The sequence below is a fragment of the Coffea arabica genome, chromosome 2e (genome assembly GCF_036785885.1).
Source record: "Coffea arabica cultivar ET-39 chromosome 2e, Coffea Arabica ET-39 HiFi, whole genome shotgun sequence".
Lineage (NCBI taxonomy): Eukaryota > Viridiplantae > Streptophyta > Magnoliopsida > Gentianales > Rubiaceae > Coffea > Coffea arabica.
This window is the reverse complement of record NC_092313.1, coordinates 4,627,410-4,647,274: the sequence shown is the minus strand read 5'-3', so window position 1 is coordinate 4,647,274 and position 19,865 is coordinate 4,627,410. Positions and strand designations below refer to the sequence as shown.

The 19,865-nt window shown below is 37.1% G+C and overlaps 4 protein-coding genes across 8 annotated transcripts; 1 reads left to right on the top strand and 3 right to left on the bottom strand.

Moving 5' to 3' along the window:
* Positions 1-730: 730 nt before the first annotated feature.
* On the bottom strand, positions 731-5,317 carry LOC113730252 (UDP-xylose transporter 3-like). Its single transcript, XM_027254814.2, has 8 exons — positions 4,877-5,317; positions 4,651-4,789; positions 3,601-3,785; positions 3,445-3,512; positions 2,698-2,830; positions 1,687-1,848; positions 1,338-1,607; positions 731-1,167 (listed from the first exon to the last, which is right to left on the bottom strand). Exons 2-8 carry the CDS (start codon positions 4,769-4,771, stop codon positions 1,051-1,053), a joined length of 1,056 nt encoding a protein of 351 aa, XP_027110615.1. The 5' UTR covers positions 4,772-4,789; positions 4,877-5,317; the 3' UTR covers positions 731-1,050.
* Positions 5,318-6,176: 859 nt separating this feature from the next.
* On the top strand, positions 6,177-10,141 carry LOC113730255 (reticulon-like protein B16). Of its 3 annotated transcripts, none has more exons than XM_072078291.1 (6): positions 6,177-6,372; positions 6,606-6,764; positions 8,294-8,474; positions 8,566-8,707; positions 8,880-8,949; positions 9,570-10,141. In XM_072078291.1, the coding sequence occupies exons 1-6, from the start codon at positions 6,345-6,347 to the stop codon at positions 9,734-9,736; spliced, it is 747 nt and encodes a 248-aa protein (XP_071934392.1). In that variant the 5' UTR covers positions 6,177-6,344; the 3' UTR covers positions 9,737-10,141. The 3 variants fall into 3 exon arrangements, with proteins under 3 accessions (XP_071934392.1, XP_027110624.1, XP_027110623.1); XM_027254823.2 differs by having other exon boundaries at positions 6,178-6,445; XM_027254822.2 differs by having other exon boundaries at positions 6,179-6,445; positions 6,558-6,764.
* A 309-nt stretch (positions 10,142-10,450) lies between these two features.
* Positions 10,451-14,455, bottom strand: LOC113730254 (uncharacterized). Of its 3 annotated transcripts, XM_027254819.2 has the most exons (8): positions 13,683-14,455; positions 13,483-13,531; positions 13,277-13,379; positions 13,077-13,172; positions 12,902-12,976; positions 12,749-12,818; positions 11,740-11,777; positions 10,451-10,807 (listed from the first exon to the last, which is right to left on the bottom strand). In XM_027254819.2, the coding sequence occupies exons 1-7, from the start codon at positions 14,094-14,096 to the stop codon at positions 11,763-11,765; spliced, it is 822 nt and encodes a 273-aa protein (XP_027110620.1). In that variant the 5' UTR covers positions 14,097-14,455; the 3' UTR covers positions 10,451-10,807; positions 11,740-11,762. The 3 variants fall into 3 exon arrangements, with proteins under 3 accessions (XP_027110620.1, XP_071934391.1, XP_027110619.1); XM_072078290.1 differs by lacking the exon at positions 11,740-11,777 and having other exon boundaries at positions 12,734-12,818; positions 13,683-14,452; XM_027254818.2 differs by lacking the exon at positions 11,740-11,777 and having other exon boundaries at positions 13,683-14,445.
* Positions 14,456-15,834: 1,379 nt separating this feature from the next.
* Positions 15,835-17,472, bottom strand: LOC113730253 (expansin-A4). Its single transcript, XM_027254817.2, has 3 exons — positions 17,230-17,472; positions 16,661-16,973; positions 15,835-16,543 (listed from the first exon to the last, which is right to left on the bottom strand). Exons 1-3 carry the CDS (start codon positions 17,384-17,386, stop codon positions 16,240-16,242), a joined length of 774 nt encoding a protein of 257 aa, XP_027110618.1. The 5' UTR covers positions 17,387-17,472; the 3' UTR covers positions 15,835-16,239.
* Positions 17,473-19,865: the final 2,393 nt, after the last annotated feature.

The window sequence follows — 19,865 nt, the reverse complement described above, 5'->3', positions numbered from 1 at the left end:
CACCACCAGTCTTGGTGGTGTCATGTGTGACAGTCTTAATTGGCTTTCTTCGATGAAGTCTCTACTCACATCGAGTCCTCCTCCCCCTAGATTATATTAGATTAGGGTATAGGAATTCTACCATTGCTAAAAAAAAAAAAAAAAGCTAGTAGCGCCAAAGTACTAAGCCAGGATACAAAAGGATGTAACCAATCTAGAATGACTTTGGAAACCAATCTTCATAGCTGATCTATCCTCCTTAAAAAGAGTAGCAACACAAGTTAAATAAGGAAGGGACAAGGATGTAAGCTACTTCAGTACTGCACCACGTAAGCCAAGACCTTCACACGGTCTGCAAGGACAATCTTATTGTCTTGAACAGTTTACTCCAAAATAATTAATTGCAATATAATATGAGATCAGTCAATTCCTTCAATCTGCTCATTTTATCTTCAAGTTAATGGGCATGAGTTTTCTGAGTTCAAAAGTTCATAAATTGACGTGTAGATATGTGTTACGTGTTTAAAGTCTTCAACCTATCTGGATGCAGTTCACTTCAATTGATTCCTTACCACACCTCCCTATCCCCCGTACCCCCAGATGTGGAGAAAGAGACGAAGAGAATGAACATACCTCTTCCAGTTTAAGAACTCTATAATTAAGATACAGATACAAGTGCATGAAAGGAGAAAGATCAAGTTATAGAAAAGGAAAGCGAGTCGTGTTGGGATTTTGCTTTTGATACAAAATGTTTTAAAAAATCACAATATTCTTTTCTGTTGAGAAACTACACAATTTTTACAATTAAAAAAGCTATAAAAATTGAAAATTCAAATTCTAAATTCCAAAAGTATGCAATCCTCAGAACAAAATATGATTGGCATGTCAGATATATATACACAAATATATACTGTAGCAATATCAAGGACCTGCTACGCACATGATTGCTGGGGTTACAGGACCAGAATTTTTATCAACATCCCCCACTTGCACTACATTGGCGTCAACTTATCAGAGTTCAAACAGTTCCATTGCAGCTGTGTACACAAGCACCACAAACCTGGGAAGCATTTATGCATGCATGAACCTCTCAGATTTCCGTTCTGGTGCCCTGGAAACAGCAATATCATTAAATGCTGCAGCACCATTTTCTGCATGTGTTAGAGGTTCAGATTCACCTTCCTCAGCCTGGATGAAAAGAGATAGTAAACTCAGGATAGTAAATTCAGGAAATGAACGAACAAAACTTACGTCTGAAATAATTTTAGAGTCGACAATAGGGAAAAAAGAAGGGGATGTAGTAATTTTATAATAAGGATATATATCTAACGAATAACAGAAGTACCAATGTCAAGTACCTCAGGTGTCGCTGTTGGTTCAATGGTTTTTTTCTGATTTTCATGATTACAATAATAGGAGTAGGAAACCATCCCAACCAGCGCAATCACAATCCCACTAATGTTCCTCCAGCCAAATGGATCGTGTAGTAAAACATAACCGAATGCTAATACCAGGCAAGTTTTCAAATGCCCAAGAACCTGATAGGTGACAGGAGATGTCCTTCCAATCACAAGGAATGTGCTAAAATTAACAGAGACAGAGATCAAGCACGAAAGTACAATAAAAGCCTGCAATATTGACAAAGAATTAGGCCTGAACATATTTTCATGAACACAAAGAAGTATTACTTTCAGTAGTAATCCTCACCAGTACATCTGGAGTATACTTGAACGTGAACACATTTTGATTGGTCAAAAACTTATCTAGAAATGGACCAGATATGAACAAGGTCATTGCTTGATATGGACATGATTGATATAAAAGCTGGGTTGAAGAAACTTTATATTTCTTCTGGATTGTATTCGTCATCTGAGAGAAACTAATTAAGATGCCAAACATGTCATAATATATGCAAAACAAAGAAACACATGGTCTAGGATAGAGTCTCTTCAAAAGGCTGCTTAGGTGTCTTAGCTTAAACAATGGTTCGCTGATTAATACCAAGTAGGCCATGAATTCTCAGCAGGTGATGATGTATTTAGAGAAAGACAACAGAACACGCCAAGATGGTTTTAAAAACAAAAACTAAGCATGGATTCAAAGGTTCATTTCTGGACAGAGATAAGTTTAGGTATCTTGTTTTGAAGTGAAATCTTCAGTTTGCTTTTAAAGTAATCCCTCCACTATGATTGACATATTATATTTTTATAGGTCTATTGTATATGTCCAGACATGCAAATAAATCAACACTTAATTATTGGACAATTGAATTTACTTTTACTTGCAGCAATAAAAGATCCCTAGAACTCCATGATTTTATCCACTATTTCTGCAAGATGCTCATTTAGTCTGACATTATTCAGACATCCCAATGAAAGCAGTTGCACTGACAGAGATCATTAATTCAAGTTCTGCATAACTATGTCACTACTATTAGAAACCAAGTATTAAATGATAAGCATGGTTTAATTTGAAGCAGAAAATATTCCTTTTGCAATGTCAATCTATGGCCTTTTCACATGAAACATATGAATTTACTAGGAAATGCATGTATCACATTCATTGTCTGAAATACTATGACATCAGACTGACAAACAACCATGGGCTTAAGTTTATGACTGATGAAATGCTTCTAGCAGAAAACTGTCTTACAAATTCATCTGTATGCCTGCAGTTTTAAACACTGACAGGAAATAATGCAGTCAAGTTAAAGGATACAATCTGTGCTATGCATGTTGTAACAACTGCAAGCAAGGACAAGACAGAGCCCAGGATGTTGAGCTGCAGATCTGTAACAGTAGCAATTCCAACACCGAGAAGGAGGATGGCAAGAGAAAACTGAACACTCCTACTGCATTAATGAGAGGAAAAAACAGAACAAGGTTGCATGAATTGACCAGGCAAAGAATAAGAAAACAAGGAACAAGACAATTATGAGAAGTAAACAGGAAAAGTGATTTCGGTCCAAATAATGATTAAGAGCTTATAAAGCGCAACACTACGAAAGTGGCATTCTGCTTTTACAAATTTAAAAAAATGAATACAAATCCTATAACTCTGAGATATCCCCACAAAAAAAGGGCATAATTCGAAAAGTGCATCAATTCTTCATATACTCATTATATAATCAAAATGTGGCTGTACAAAGTCATGCATTACTCTACTAAAAAATGTTAAATCATAAGATGTTAGGCTAAAGTTCACAGTGCAGCAACTTTATTTGTCCACAGGAAGATTTGAACTTGCCAGAAGGTTTACCTGATCAACTAGATTTTGTTGTGGAGGTATCCTAATAAGGAATAAAGCACCACAAAGAAAACAAAAAGGACAAGAAATTTTCCTGTTCAGAAGCTGGCAATTCTCCCTAAAATTGTACCTATTAACAACAAATACTTGGAGGATTTACTATCATTACTTCAAACTTTGCTTCTCTGGCTTTAAATGGTTAAGTTGAAAAAAAAAAACCTGAATCTCTTGCTCAAGTAAAGGGTCTCCAACAGCACAGTGCAAGGGATGATTGCCAGCTTGGTCATCTACACAGAAGTTGTAAAGCCATAATTCAGAAACCCCACAATGTTTCTCAACATATAGACTAATAAAGGTTCAAATGATAAACCCAACCTGATAGAAACCAACTGAGTTGAAACCCAGACTAAGGTTTAGCAATCCAATTGAAATCCCATTGAGAATTCCAAATCCAATTACAGTTCGTGGATCAAAAGGTTTGTGTTCAAACAGTTTCATCCAAAGTGCAACATGCAGGGAACAGAAGGTGACAAGCAAATGCCAGCTTGTCAGAGTCGTAGCTGCATTTGGAAAGTGCAGAGACTGAGTCATAAAACACAAGTATATCCTGCCTCTTTTTCAGTATAACGTTTTAACAAAACAAGGTCTTATAGTAAACAAGGAGCATATAAATCAGACTTGTAATACTGTAATTAACACCACAATGCAAATAAACTATGTTCTGACTTATGTATTTTGTCAAGTCCTGGCTTTCAGCTTTCAAATCACTGATCAGAATGGGTTGGATGAATAAACTCCAATGTCCAAAGACGGTAGGAAAAAGAAAAAAGAAAGAAAAAAGATAAATGTGGAAGAAATATATTCTGACTTGTGAAGATAAATCTCCTATAAATGCATGACTCCTCGAACTACAAGGTACATGACAACTTAAATTACTATTGACATCTAATAAAAGCAAATAATTGACATTCCAAGTAAAGAAACAGAATCTAAAAACCAGATTAACATTACAAGCAGTAGTTTAGTCCTTCATGATGGTAGCTCTGCATAGAATAATTTTTCATACTTTGTAAAATAAGTGGACACTCACCTTACCCTTGCGAATAATAGTACAAGAAAGTATACATAGTCCAGTGCAGAAGCAGCCAATATAATTATTACCCAACCAAAAAAAAAAAAGCTATTCTGTATTCTGCAGATGTTACTCTTCCACAACCCGATCCCTTCTTATTTCCCAAGTTACATGAAATCAGCCTAAATACAAGGTCATTTAGACTCATTTCTCCATTAAGTATCATGAAAGAAGCGGTCAGCAACGTAAGGAATTCAACTGAGTTTAAAATATGTATGCATATATATACTAGAAGCTACTAAATCCATTTTTTTTTTAGGATAATAGATAGTTAAAGAGTACTTGCAACTCACCAAAAATGAAACCTAGATAGCTCATAAGCGCTTTATTGCAAATTACGATCGATACTGACGAAACCACTGACAGGCCCAAAGCACCAATGGTCCCAAGCTGAAAACTCTTGCTCTCACTCATCTCTGCAACTTCAATCCTCTGCACATTTTTCACATCACCGACAAAAGAAAAAAAAAACACAGAGAAAATAGAAATACGATCAATGACTAACCAAAAATTTCACACCTGCACTAGAATTTTCAAGTAGATCCGGTCCGAGCAGTTCGACACTTCCGTGTCCACACAGGGCCGCGCTTTATCAGGAGCGGAGAAGCTTTAGTATTTGGGTACAGAAGTTCAGAGTTTTGTTTTGGAAGTTGAGGACTTCGTCGTGTAGATATAAATTTAAAACCGATTTAGGGCAAACAGGTGAGCAGTCATTTTTTGGAGCCAGTTCAACTAGAGTTGGTTGCAACCTGCAACCGGGGGTAGCGTGGAAACTACAGGTTTCTGAATATAGATAGATGGTATCCGTTTGTCTTATAAAGTTTGCAGTCAAATTATCAAATGCGAGAGAGGGAGGAAACGGGAGAGAGAGAGGCGAAGACGTGCTTCCATTTTTCCCTTCTTCCACCGTGGAAAGCGGAGGTTACGGTCTTCATTCAAAATTAACAAATGCAAAACAACGGCGAGTGTGGTGCACACGCGCTGACTTTAAGAGCGTCGGGACTCGGGAGCTGTTGGCAATGCATGTCTAGACAAACTTGTCTTTTCACTCTTTTGGTAGTTGAATAAAGGATTAATTACAAATCTCCAAACTAAACTATTGCTATTTTGTTATTTGTCCCCTGAACAATCCATTACAATATTTTGAGCATCGAATTATCAACTTCTCGTGGCATATTGATGAAGTTAACGGATGAAAGCTACTGCTTTGTCTTCTTCAAAAACTAAAAAGGTGAAAAAGTAATTAAACTGACGCGTGTCACACACATATATATATATATATATATTGAAAGAATATTACTTTGCTTGACAAACTCATCTCAAATAAAAAGTTAATTGCATATGTCGTTAAGAATTGTTATCGACTTGATTTTTGCCTCCTAGAAAATTAATAGCAAAAGCATTTTATTGAATTAATATGTGAATTTGTGACCATTATGCAAATTAATTGAAAAAAAAAACTAAGATCTGTCTTAACCTATTTGTAATTTCCTTCTATCGCTATCTTATAAATAATGATTTGCGTTTTTTCATGAAAATGATAATTCAACCTAATTTCATTTGCTAGTTTTTTTTTTTGTAGTAATCATTTTGTTTTGTTTGGCTTGGAACGCATTAGAGCTTTTTGGGCAATGGAATCATATTAAAGTCATTTTTAGTTTTTTTTTTTTCGCGTTCCAAACACAAAATATGGGGTATGAGCAACTCAATGGTCACAATTGATATTCAAGATATGATAGGTGTTACATGGTAAATTGACAGTAGTGCAAGGGGCATTTTGCAATGATTCGATATAATAACACCTTCGAGACGGCCAGGGTGGCGATGTCAACTGTGGGGCTACAACGACGTCGTTAACCTTTGCTTTGAACCTCTAGTTACTTGAAAATTCTACAACGACGTCGGGATTGATTAGTTGAAAATTCTTGGAAGCTTTTTGTTTGTTTAGTTATTCCCTGGAGTCAAAACAAACTTAATATATAGCAAGATGATGATGGCGACTCTCCAATTATTCCGTAATTCATCATTCTTCCTTGTTTAATCTCCTTTTTTTCAGATATAAAAAGATCATCCTCTACGAAATTACAGGTGGGAAAAGTAATAGTTCAGTTTGGTTCAACGGATTTTTTCTGATTTGTGGGTTTGATTAAATTGAACTTCTGACTGACTTCAGGGTTTTGAAATTTGTGCTTTTCTACAGAGTTTTAAGTCGTTCAGCTTTTAGTGAATTGAAGAAGTTTTCGTGCAGTTGAGAATTTGATGGAGAATTCTGATGATCCATGCGATGTAGTGGTGAACGGAGATGAAAATAACAGACATGACAGCGTTCCGTCGACGTCGACGAGTTCTTCCTATAAATTGTTCGGTCGTCAACGGTCCGTTCACCAGATGATGGGTGGCGGTAAAGGTAACAGCTGTTTTTCTTTTTCTCACCTTTTCTCCCCTTCTCTTTCTTTTGTTTCGTTTGGTTTCCCAAGTCCGAGAAATGTTCATGAGAAATTATTTTCATTGTATTTGCGTGCGTGTTTGGAGCAAAGAAAAGTTTTATACTAAGTAATAAGATACTTTGGTGCTGGAGAAGGTGACATTTTTCGCTTGACAACTAACTAACTTGGTATACTGGCTATCTTAAATCTAGATGGACTTGCATGTCTGACAGTCCTCTTTCTTTTTTTTTTTTTCCTCTAGTTAAATAATTAGGTAATTGGAGAAGTTTGTGGATGAGCAGGATCACTGTTACATGGAATGACTACCGTATGTAATTTTACTGGTACTACAATATTTTGTAATGTATGCTTAGTTTAACGGCAATCGGTTTCCTAAAGAATGGGGTTCATCATTCCTCAAGGAGAATTGTGTTTATGTAAAAAAGACATTTGAATATAAATTATGTGGTTGAATCTTGTAGATCATTTTCCTTTCTATGAATGCATATTTTTAGATATAAACATAGTACGGATGAAGTGAATATACCTATTGACATTTGAGCTTTTAGACCTTGAATATTGTGGGAGAGAGGGAAAATGAATACTTTACTCTATATTGGGAGTTTGGTGAAGAAAAAAAATTATGATGGGAAGAGAACAGAAAGAACAGAGAAGAATTTTTGTGAACCCAATTTTTTGCTTTGAAAGAAAGGTTAAGAAGCTTTTTAAGTAATTTGACATGTTAAACCTGTTTTCTTCGGTCTGGATCACAGCAAAGCAGAAAACAGGAAGTTTAATTTCTTCTCTTTTCTCCCTGTTTCCTCCTAGTTGGAAAGAAAGCAAAATGAATTGATCCCTCCATTTTATTTTTGTTTCTTCTCTTTTCAATTCTTTGTGAGCTTTCTTTTCAATCCATTGTTCTTCTCTCCATTACTCTCCTCAAATCTGAAGCCTAAGGGAGTGTTGTCTTTCGATCAAGTTGGACTGAAAAGAACTGAGAGGAATTGGAAAAATTGAGTCCTAAAATTTTGGATTTAATTTCCAGTGTGATAGGCTGTGGTGATTGGCGAGCAAAGGGAAGGAAATGGTGGGAAAGGGGGGAATAGCTTAAGCAATATGTACTTAAGTTTTGGTTTCACCCAGAAGCCTGCAAAAAAGATGGGAAAGGAAACCAGTATGTTTAATTCCTTTTAACGTAGCTAAACAACCTTCTTTGTCATGCAGTGGTTCCCGTCACTTCTTTCCGTTTTGCTAGGAAAGGGTATGTTTAGATCCTTTTAGTTTCAGTTTGCATATAAGGAAATGAACACTACCTGTCTCCTTTCTCTTTCTTTCCTTTATCTTTTTCTGAATGGTGAGCCGATTCTTGCTGGTAATCCAACAATTGGGGAGACATGGATATGCTTATCTGATTCTTGATACTGTTAGACATTTATTTCCCTGTTTGCCATCTCTGTGCATATTCGTCTTGTTTGTTCAAAGGTTTCACTAATTGTTATTACTACTGCAGCTGCTGATGTTATACTATGGAGGCGGAGGCGTGTCTCATGTGGATTAATGATGGTTGCTACTGTTGCATGGTTTTTGTTTGAGCGGTCTGGGTTGTCATTCCTATCAGTTTGTTGTGATATCTTGCTGATCCTGATTGTGTTGCGGTTTCTTCGAGCTAACTATGCTGTTCTTAGGGAAAGGTGCTATAACCTTCACCAATATCAGTTTCACATTTTCTAGTTGCTTTAAGTGTGAAAATCAAGTTAACTCTTTCCTTTTTCTTTCTCACAGACAACTGCAATCCTTGCCTGAGCTCGTCTTGTCAGAAGAAATGGTGAATAATGCTGCTGCATCATTTCGTGCTAAAGTCAATTACATGCTGCTTATGGCCCATGATATCACCCTTGGCAAAGATTTCAGAGTCTTTTTCAAGGTTGGTTGTTGTGGAGTGTTTGACTAGGGAAGCTTTCTAACACTTCCAAGTGGTCACAGAAAATAGACAAATATTACTCACCTGCAGATTCATTTCCTACTTGCATTTGGAATCTTCCATCCAAATATTTATGTCTGTTATCTTGGATTTAAACTTCTTGGAAAATTTGCAGGTGGTGATTGCTTTGTGGCTCTTGTCAGTGATTGGCAGCTTAATATCATTCTGCACTTTGGCATATATAGGTACATAATTTTAACCATCTGCTAACTGGATGCTTGAACTCTTTGTAGTGATTTAAATTCCTGTGCTTTTCTTGGTTTCATTTAGAATACCACTGACCAGCTGTGCCAATGCGGCTGTACCAACTTGGCTTCTTCTAGACTATAAGGATCATGTTTATTTATGGCCATCATGCACTTCTGAATGAAAAGATTGAAATTTTGTGGCAAAGTTTCAAACTGTAGTAAGCATGTGAAGAATATAGTTAGCACTATAGGCATGACTTGTAAAATGTATGCGGACATTTTGGGTCCATTTTCGTTTTTTGGCTTCTCCTTTTCCATTTTCACCCTTGTTTCAGTGTGTTGGTTGGTTGGGTTGGTCTCATGGATGAGGAGGAGCTAATGGCAGAGAGAAATGATTATGGAGTCTAGGATGGTTTTCACGTTCTTTTGGAATCTTATGTTCACTTTCTTGACAAAATGTTTCCCTTTGGCAATTTGATTACAGATTCTGACCTCTGTGGGTTACATTACTGTTGTGTTTCTTATGTCATGATGAATATTGTGCTATGATGAACTTTCACCTTTAAGAATGGAGGAGGATGTGGTTGATAATAGTTTTGCATTTGCATTGATGACAGGAACCATTATCTTTATTACACTTCCTGCTTTATACGACAAATTTGAAGACCGTGTGGATAGGTACGCTGGAGTGATCCACCAAAAATTTTCAAAGCACTATAAGATAGTGGATGAGAGTGTCATTAGCAGAATACCCCGGAATTTGCGTAGGCACAAAGATTTGTAGAATTTGGCCATCCAGACTGGACAAGTTTTGATAGCAAGATTCTTTTGTAGCAGGGTCTCCTCAATTTTGGTACGATCAAAGATGGAAATTTTGCCTTGGTTTAATCTACCAACAACAAAGTTTCCCGGTTTCAGCTTTTCCAGCGTTAAGAATCATGCACGCACACACGAAAACGAAACAAAGCCCAGTTGGTTGTGAAGTTGCATGCTGCATTCAAGACCAGTTAATTGCGAATATGTATCCCGTATCTAAGCCTTGTCGTCGTTTTTGCTTTGTTGGATTTTGGGTATTTTTTTCACATTTGTTTTGCTCATTCTATTTGATATTTTATCCTTCAAAGTGTTGCAAGAATGTGTGTCCGCAGACATCCGGGCATGCCAATCTTACGAAGTCCATCTTATCTTCTCCAGCTTGTTAATCCTGCTTACTTTACTGGTCATGGAACTTGGCAATTTGCGAGAAATTCTGATTTATTCACAAATACAGGGTGCTATGAAGAAGCCATTCAGGCTGGCAATTTAGCCTCACATGATTAATCGTTTGCGAAAATTTACCAGCTTATATATAAGCGACTTCAAAAACAGGATCATATGATATGAACTCTGAAATTGCTCAAGAGCTTCGACTTTGGACCAATTCTGAAAGTGGGCTTCTCATCTTTCAGAATTACCACCACTTGAAAACACAGAGATGGCCGGTTTCTAGGATTCGATATGATGTCAACGCAAAATGCCACACGAGCATTATTATCATATGCACAAGAAGCCATGAGTTTTTAGATAGATCATGCTACATTAGACACACTCCTTGCCCCCTATCAAAAACCAAAAGTTCTAAATACAAGCCACCAATTTTTCGACAATGCTCCTGGAAATTTATTCGCAAACTGATCATTAATATCCTCAGCAAATAGCCCATGAACCTTGGAATAATTTTTAGAGACTGATGCAAGACAGCTCAGATGCCTCATAACCATATCATCAAACCACCGGCTCATGAATTTGAAAGCAATTCTCTGGCTGCTTTCGACCAAGCATTGTAAATCTCATCTGAGAACAAGACAAAGTGGACCTGAAAATGAATGAAGAATGGCATCAAATTCTGAGCAGCCTTCACAGATACAAGCAGAGAGTCAGGAAAAGATAACGGTGAGCTTGCCTGTAAGCAAGCATGCCCCTATATCTAACCCCATTGTCGTATTTTTTTCAAATTCTGAAAAGTGATCTTATTTTTGGGACTGTAATAGCACATGCGCAAACGAAACTGTCTAAGCAAAATTATGTTCCCAAAGATGAAATAGATATATCTTTTCTTACCACTAAATATAGTTCTTTTTGCCAACTATTTGATGATTGCAGTAATTATTCAACATATCATCATCTAGTTGGCAACTTACTAAGGAGAGACAATATTCCTACTTTTTTGGTTCCAAGGCCATTTTTATTTTTCTAATCATGGCATGGCCCATAGATTTGCTATCTCAAACTCTACACCTCAGCTCTTGAACCACATTGAATTAGTAATTAAATAATCTTCGCTTGATCTTTCAGAGCAGTTTCCCAGCAAAAGCAAACAAAGATTAGCTAAACAGCAAGTAATAGTTGGTGAAGTTCTGGAACACCATAAGCTAAGTTTTTTGACACTTGACAACTGAGAAAAGAAAATTTATTGGTCAAGGCATGTAAACTGGAGGAGAGGTGAAAATGTTCTAATACCCTGTTTGTACTAATATGATGGAGAAAAAACTCGAACGTGGAACAATAGGATTGAGTCTGAAATCCAATTCTCAACAGAAAAGTTGTTTTAAGTGGCTGAACAATATCATTCATCATGACAAATCAAAGAATACTACTAAGCCATTGCTTTCAATCAAATATGACATTCTATACTTTTACTCATCTCCAGTTGCTATCTTTTAAATTAGGGATACTTTCAGAAACCTTCCTTGAGGTTTCTGATAATTTCACCCAGCACACCTTTAATTTGACAAAAATTAAACTGACCTTGCTTACTTTATGGTTTTTGGTTACAAATTTACCCCCTGTCAGAAAAAGTGAACAAAAAAATTAAAGGAAATTCTAAGAAAAACACCATTCTGAAATTACCCTTAAAGCTCTCACAATAAATTATGGCACATAATATACCTAAAAATTTGGAATACAAAATGAAGAAAAATCAGAAATTGGTCCAACCCTTTTAGTAGAAAAATTAGAATGAGTAAGTATCATATCTGTTGACTGTCAGGCCCAATATAACTGTTGCCAATGCAACATTGTTTCCGGTGAGGAACTGGATGAAAAAGGCAGGAGATGCAACTAAAATTAACATGCCTTTTCCTACTGAATTAAGAGGTAAATAAGTTCTTAGCTTTTAAGTGCAGCAAGCCAAGAAACTAAAGGCCTAAGAACAGTTCTTCAAAGCATGATGGCAAGCCATAGAGAGAACTCATTTCAACCAGCAACATACTTGAGGATCAACATTCGCATTTGTAGTTATGGTCATAAAGCAACATTATGAGTTTCCAAGAGCCAAAACAATATACACAAGATATACTTTTGCTGGTACAAAATGTTATTTCTTCCATTAGAGATTGTTTTAGTAAAATGAATAGTATTTGAGTAAAATAAAGAACTAATATTTTGCAAAATCACCTTGCTTTGAAAAAACTGTTTCACTAAAGGTACTATAGACAATTTGGGCCTTCTAATTATGACACTTTGTCCCATCAAATTGACGAGGGAGGTTAGCGTAATTTTCAAAATTAGAGGGGTGCTAGGTAAAATTGTCAAAAACCTCAAGGGAGGTTTCTGAAATTATCCCTTTAAATTAAGTAGATCCATCTTCTACAATGTACTCATCTTGGTCACCTTTTATGTGCATACTATCTTTTCATTTTGACCTATCACCTGGTAAGCAACCAAAGAACTGTACAGTCTTTTGCAACCAAATTTGTAATTCAATGCACAAAATGTAGAGAAACACAATAAGACAGTTAACTCAAAATAGGCGTACGTCTTTGAGGCCATCAGCACATTCCCTGACCGTAGAGATAGCCACAAAGGCAGCTTCATCAGAGGGGTACCTGAATGATATTTTGAAAAAAGAAGTTAGACTAATTATCTGAGCGCTCAAGATGAAGCAGGAAACCCAAAATGCCAACTTTACCTGAATACCCCACATGATATGGCTGGGAAAGCAATATACTGAATATTGTTCTCTTTAGCTACGCGTAGACTATTTCTGCAACAAGTTCCAATAAACAGATGGAAAATTGTTAAACAAGGTTAGAAATAAGGTTTCAAATAAAGTTGTGGTGTGTTCAGCATACAAAACACAGTACCTATATGCATTTGCCAAAGAAGCCTCAGGGTTTCCATCGACATCATATATGGGTCCAACAGTGTGAATCACATGAGATGCAGGCAATCTAAAACCACTGCAATACACCATTTGTTAGCAATCCAACAATAAGGTCGAGGAAATCTACAATCCAATGGACCAAAAAAGGGAAAAAATGAAGGGAACGGAACAATGCATTACGGTGTAATCCTTGCTTCTCCAGTAGGGCAGCGGACTCCAGGTCGGACTTCAGGAACTTGATAGCACGCATCTCGTAGTTCTGGACCAGCAGCTCGATGTATGGCTATAAAACAACTTAAGGATTACAAAAGGACAAATTACAAGCTATGCATGGCAGGGATCACAACTTCACACTGCATGTAATCCGCACAGACAACATAACTTACCTCCATCAGCACCACCACCTCCAAGCATTAGCTGATTAGCAGGATTAACCTAATTAAACCAGTTCAATCAGAAATGGAAAAAAAAAAAACGAAAGGGAAAAAAAACTCTAATGTATGCCCAATCACTTTACGTACTATTACCTAGCATTTTCTGCTGTAAAGAAGAAATTTGGTTAGGTTAATTGCAGAATATAACTTACGATGGCATCGGAGGCTCCATCAATTGACCACTGCGTGATATCGCCTTTCTGAATTTCGAGGGAACAGGTAGGAGACAGCTGGAAACTGACTAATTCGCTGCTGTTATCTCCGCCATTTGACAGTGTTGAAACCCTAGCGGAGCTCAATCCACCCCCGTTGGCGACGACACTGCTCTGCTCCATTCCGTTCAAAATGACCCTAAAGGGCCTGATCGGGATTTGAGCAACGAAGAAAGGTCCCCTATGAGGCAGGTTCCACCTGGCCTGGTGAAATTGTAAATAACGGGGGTTTCTAGGGATAGTTAAGGACGATGAAGAGAAAAGTCGAAGGAATAATCCAGAAGTGGAACTCGCCAGTCTCATAGAAATAGTGGCAGTAATAGAAGAGAGAGCGACCGAAGAGGAGGAAATCATCTGCTGACTGGTTGACCCTCTACATTGACTTTTCGGGTGGGATGCAACCCTTTCTATAATTATTAGTACAATTTTCCACTAGGGATGTATTGGGCATAGCCCGACCACTCAACTTCACTGGACCAACAAATAAAACTCTACCACGCAATACAATAACGTGGGTGTGGTATTGTGGTAAATGGGTTTTGATTTTTAAGTACAGTAAATGCAACAACTCCCAGATACTTTGTTTGCTCAATAAAATTTTTTTTTTTTTTGGTATTTTTAGCGAGGGATGGGATTTAAGAAACAGTGAGTGAGAGGAGGATGCAGAATTTGAACTCAAAATCTTTTCTTATAGTTTCAACCTTAATTTATTTATAATATATATTCTTCATATTCTAAAAGGATATTTAAGCAGGATGTTTATTTATCACTGGCAGTGAAGAAATAACATAACTTATTATTCACTAATTATTGACTAGTGTAAAACAATAATTATATATATTGAACCAAATTTGAGACAGCTATACAAAAGAGAAGGATATGAGAAATTAGTGGTATAAATAAATGCAATACAATAAGAAAAATAAAAAAAGGAAGTTTAATTCGTATTCCTATTATCCATTTTACAGAATTTTATTCTAATTCGCTTCTCACTTCATTCCTAAAGTCTCAATACGACTATTTAAATTTTATGAGGCTATAATGATTTAAATTCCAAACATTACGGACTAAAGTGCAAAATCAAAATTGTTGACTAATGGTAATTAGATTTTGATTATTAGTCAATATTGAATTTCTATTAATTGTCCTAAATATGCTTAATATCAAAAATTTTAAATTTGAATAATAACGTCCATATGATTAGAAAAAATAGATATATTGGAAAAAAAGATTAAAAATTGTTTTGATTTTTTTAATGTTAAAATGAAAAAGTATAATACTTTCAATGAGTGGAAGGGAATATATGAGTTTGTAACTGAAGTTTCTTGCACGGTGTCCCTTCGGGAACATCCGATTAAATTGGAACGATACAGAGAAGTTTCTTGCACGCTATCTTTTCAATTTGTCATATATGGGTTTTCAGAAAAGAAAGAAATCGCTCGATAGTGATGTGATGTTTTTTACCATGCTCAACATAAACAAGAACTGAAGGACGCCCGCCCAAATGTAAGTAGGTGTAGAGCGCCTGCAACTGCAAGTGATCAATCAGGTTACAGTTCACGAAAAACATGCACATGGAATTGGTTTCTCACCAAATAGCATGCGTTCTGAACCCAAAAAAAAAAAAAAATCATAAATGAATTAGGCTATTCAAATAGTAGAAGAACTGTAGATTAGAGGTACCATAATTGTCTAGGGCCCTCCAACTTTTTGCGCCCTCCAACTTTTTGCACCATGAAAGAATGGTTAATGATTATGTAGCCTAACAAGCAATATTTTGAATCCCAGAACACTTTCTAGCCGGTAAAAGGGTACTCAAATCTGGCCCGCGAAAGTTCCGAAGAGGAGACAGACCAAATCACATGGGCAGGCAGGCCATTCACTTCACTCTGTGAGGTTGCCTTGGAGCAATGACTAAGGAAGGAGGTGCTTTTGCACTGTTAATCCTTCTTGTTACGCCCGCATAGAATGCAATTAAGAAGCCACACTTCTGGGTCTAAACATTTACTCTCGCACCAAAGAAACTGTTCCTTATTAATTGGACTTTCGATCCAATGTGTCAATTTCCACCTTATGAAAAGAGCCTTGACTGTTGAGCGAAGAAAAAGATAATTCAATCATATTTGCCTGCCTCAATCCGGCAATTGCACTTAATCCTACAAGCTTCAACCGGCTTACATTCTATATAGCCACCGATTGAATATCACTTGTGGGGGAAAAAAAATGTGAAAAAGAACCTAAACATATATATGAAATCCACTCCTATTATATGATGGATTAAATATGTCGCGCTATATAGGTAGGCCTAAGCGGGTGCTTAACCAGCCACCACAGCAATAGAGCCAAAAGCCCTGAACCTCCTCTTCCAAACCTACACACCCTTTTTATAATGCCATATACAAACAAAACGAAAAGCCTAATATTAATATTGTTTTTCAAAGACGGTGGAAACCAACAATCACTATCCGTCGATCAAAAGCTTCACTTTCTCTGAAATTTAGAACTGGCCCCCCTCAAATGTTTGCCCAAATTGCCAATTTGCAGGTGCAACATTGTAGCTGGTGAGTGTTCTGCCATCACTGGTGGTGATTTGGAACGAAAGAGTCTGGCCATTCAGGTAGGAATTGCTCTGCCAGTTTTGGCCCCAGTTTCTTGACATGGATTGCCACCCTGTTCTAGACCCCTTGATTGCGACAGTATGAACATCCCCAGCACCAGCAACGTTGGTAACCAGGACCAAGTTGAAGTAGGAGTGTCCATTTATCGTGTACCTTACTCCTCCCTTCTTACTGCACGGTACCCTGTCAAGAATCGCAGAAACATTTATCAGCCAAAACACTACTACCACTACGTCGTGATACCACTACGTCCTTTTTTTTTTGTTTTCTCCTTTTTACATTTTGGTAAATTATTTATACCTCTGGAAAGCGACGGGAACAATTCCAGCGCGGTACTGGGCAATTTGCAGGAAAGCAGGCTCTGCCAAATCAAAGTGTTGGCGGGGAGGATTGCACCACCCACCATTATCATTGGGCAGAGCAGGGTTAGCAGGGCAGAAGTTTGTCGCCGTGACGGTAATGGTTCCGGGTAGGCATGCTTCTGGGTCAGAATCACATCTGATCTCGTAGCATGACCCGCAGGCCAATCCATTGTTGAATAGAGCAGTGCTTAGTGCTGCAGTGTCCGTACCATAGCCCTGGCTGTACAAATTCCCATATCCACAAGCGCCCCCTGCACGCATTATTTGACCAACCAAAATTAATATTACTTATTGAGAAGGCTAAAATTAATATTTTTTTTTACTTATTGAGAAGGTCACGAGTATAAAAGAATGATGATGCTTATTAGTTATTATTACATACTTTTTGGTCGTATAAAAGTCATAATGATGTGTAAAAAGGCAATAATGTAAAAGGAAGGAAAGAACAAATATACTACTACTATAATTAATTTGTGGAATCAGAAGTTTTATCAAGGGGACACGTACCCATTGTGCCAGAAGCATCACCCCCTCCATAGAAAGTAGCATGAGCGCTTTGCCACCCTCCATAGTCCCCAAAAGCTGTAGGAATGCACATACTAGTTACAACTACTATAAAAAAGAAGAAGAAGGAGAGAGGAGATGAGGAGGAGGAGAACGCCATCGGAATTGGAAGAGAAATGAGAGGAAGGGGGTCGAGGTGATTTGGGGGAGCTAGGAGGAAGTGCTTGTTTGGTTTGTACAACGTTTGGGAAATGGTGGCCTCTTTATATAGGAAAAAAATCGAAGGTGGAAAATGGATTTGGAGGTGGTGACATGGTGGGAGGGATACGGGCATTTGCATATATTTGGAAGAAATATTTGGTTGTAGTAATAGAAAATGACATGTTAGAGCAGCGGTCACGTCGGAGAATAGGCCAATCAATACACAAAAGAAAGAAAGAAAGGAATAGTAGTATTAGTCTATAGAGTTGTGTCATGTGTGATAAATTTTTAAGTAATTTATTAGTAACAGCATACAACGACTGGTAATGCACATGCACTTGTTCCACTTGAACTACCAACTGCTGAAGCTCCATGGCCCTACATGCACATGCATTTCTCAACCGACTCTTTCTTTTCTTTTCCATCCCCCAATTTTCTTTCATTAATTATATGGATGATATCCTCAAAAATAAAAATAAAAAAAAAAGTTTTATTAGTTTTCCTGCTTCATGTGAATACAGATATATTTTCCCGCTGATATATATTACATAGATTTGCCTGAAATCGCGCCAGTCAGTTAGTGGGTTGCGTGGAACGTTTGGCTGTTGAATGTTGAAACACTTTTTGTTGACTCTTAAGATTCGTTATTCATTCATTTTCTCCGAGTCCAGCAGCGGTAGCTAGCATTAGCAAGGGTAAAAAAAATGGTTGACTGGCAGATTTCTGACCGACTCGAAAATCACAATACTCACATTTGATTTGGATACAATTCCAGAATGCATTCGACCAAGAAACCAGTCATTAATTATATATGTCTCTCTCGAAAATGTAAAAAAAAAAATCCTCATATTTTTATGACACGATGAAAGTGAAGGCTGACAAGTTTCCTTCGATAGTTTACGTTAGTTCCAGACCAGTAGTATAAAAGCTGTAATTAGTTTTATACCCTAGACTTGTAGTTAGTAAATAAAAAAACCAAGTAGGATGATGGACCGGAGGATAGGGTCGGTTTAATCAGAATTCTTTTTTTTGTTTTTAGATTTGGTATGGGATTAGGACTTTTAAGCGGAATTTGAACACAATCAGATGAGATGCACAAAAAGTCCAAAATGTCAAATTTTTCTAGCTGTTATTGGTAACCGCCACATTATTGTATCGTTTAGCACACGTGGTTAGACAGAAAGTGTGCCATTTGTGGTGAAGTGTGCAATTATCGATTGTAGTATAATTATTATTACGTGCAATGATCAATTCTTAATCGTGATTTTGTGTGTTACGTGATGAATGATTAATTAATGCTGTCATTCATCATCAGTGACTGACCGAAAAGTGGACCCACAAAAATCCAAAAAGGGGGAGAGGTACCACCATTATTATTATTATTATTCTTGCAATATCTAATCAAATACTGGTTAGCGTGAGATTAGGTTTGAACCGGAGAAGGTTTAATTAGTAATTAGCCGAAAAGGGGGTGATTGGGAGATCTAAATACTAGGAAATAGTATGGAGGGCCTACCATGTTAGGGGGCACATGCAAGAGGCGGACATCACGGTCCCGTTGTTTCCGTGCGTCATTATCATATTACAATCTCTCTAGTCTGGAGTGGACATGCAAAATCTACTAATAATAATTTCTACTACTACTCCATCCTTTTTACGCTGGTGAGTTTCCATCACATATTTCGATCCTTCTCTCTCTCTCGCTCTCTCTCTCTCTCTGTAGAAGAGACAATTTTGTGTCCGTCGACTACGTTAAAAAATAAATAAATAAGGGAGATCGCCGAAGATGCTTTTGGACGTATTCTCACTCTCTAGACTCTAGTAGTAGTAATAAATATTTTAAAAGATCATCCCGACAATCAAGTGTCATAGAATAACCATCCTTTAATTTCAACCAACGCCATTTCTCTTACCATATCTTCAACTTTGTCTTTGTTTTCTTCTTCTTCTTCTTCTTTTTTCTTTTTTTTTTTCCCCTTTTCCGTGAGAATACAGAGCCAAAGAGATTGGTGGATTCTTTATTTGTTTTTTCATTTTTGAAGGTGGGGTGTTTTTGTGCAACGGAAACAGAGCAGTACTTTTGGTCAATGTCGATTACATTTCTCTTGTCGAGGCCAAAAGTAAACTGTGTGTTTTGTTGACAGTGAAGGTACCAATTCCACAATCCCACCGCATTAACGACGACTCCGCTGGCGCCCGGCGGCTGCCAAAAGGAATATACTAGTATTTTATATATATATATATATATATTTCTGATCGTTATTTCCACAAGATAATGAGGCAATCATGAATGGCATATAATCGTTTTTCCCCCCATTTGATTTGAGTCATTTGATTTGAGTAGTTGAGGAGTATCAAAATCGTGATCCATAAAGCCCTCACATCCCTTTTAAACGGGGACACATAAATGATGCTCAGAATAGCATCCACAAAAAGGG

What these genes read in the sequence shown, in the direction of transcription:
- LOC113730253 (XM_027254817.2), bottom strand. Translation starts at nt 17,386, where the DNA reads ATGGCGTTCTCCTCCTCCTCATCTCCTCTCTCCTTCTTCTTCTTTTTT. An exon ending in TGATGCTTCTGGCACAATGG is followed by an intron (nt 16,974 to 17,229) that starts GTACGTGTCCCC and finishes TAATGCGTGCAG; the next exon opens with GGGGCGCTTGTGGATATGGG. An exon ending in GTTCCCGTCGCTTTCCAGAG is followed by an intron (nt 16,544 to 16,660) that starts GTATAAATAATT and finishes GATTCTTGACAG; the next exon opens with GGTACCGTGCAGTAAGAAGG.
- LOC113730252 (XM_027254814.2), bottom strand. Translation starts at nt 4,771, where the DNA reads ATGAGTGAGAGCAAGAGTTTTCAGCTTGGGACCATTGGTGCTTTGGGC. An exon ending in CAACATGCATAGCACAGATT is followed by an intron (nt 1,849 to 2,697) that starts GTATCCTTTAAC and finishes AGTTTCTCTCAG; the next exon opens with ATGACGAATACAATCCAGAA. An exon ending in AACCAACAGCGACACCTGAG is followed by an intron (nt 1,168 to 1,337) that starts GTACTTGACATT and finishes CTTTTCATCCAG; the next exon opens with GCTGAGGAAGGTGAATCTGA.
- LOC113730255 (XM_072078291.1), top strand. Translation starts at nt 6,345, where the DNA reads ATGATGATGGCGACTCTCCAATTATTCC. An exon ending in TATGCTGTTCTTAGGGAAAG is followed by an intron (nt 8,475 to 8,565) that starts GTGCTATAACCT and finishes TCTTTCTCACAG; the next exon opens with ACAACTGCAATCCTTGCCTG. An exon ending in ATTTCAGAGTCTTTTTCAAG is followed by an intron (nt 8,708 to 8,879) that starts GTTGGTTGTTGT and finishes GAAAATTTGCAG; the next exon opens with GTGGTGATTGCTTTGTGGCT.
- LOC113730254 (XM_027254818.2), bottom strand. Translation starts at nt 14,096, where the DNA reads ATGATTTCCTCCTCTTCGGTCGCTCTCTCTTCTATTACTGCCACTATT. An exon ending in ATGGAGCCTCCGATGCCATC is followed by an intron (nt 13,532 to 13,682) that starts GTAAGTTATATT and finishes TGGTTTAATTAG; the next exon opens with GTTAATCCTGCTAATCAGCT. An exon ending in GTGCTGATGGCCTCAAAGAC is followed by an intron (nt 10,808 to 12,748) that starts GTACGCCTATTT and finishes ATTCATTTTCAG; the next exon opens with GTCCACTTTGTCTTGTTCTC.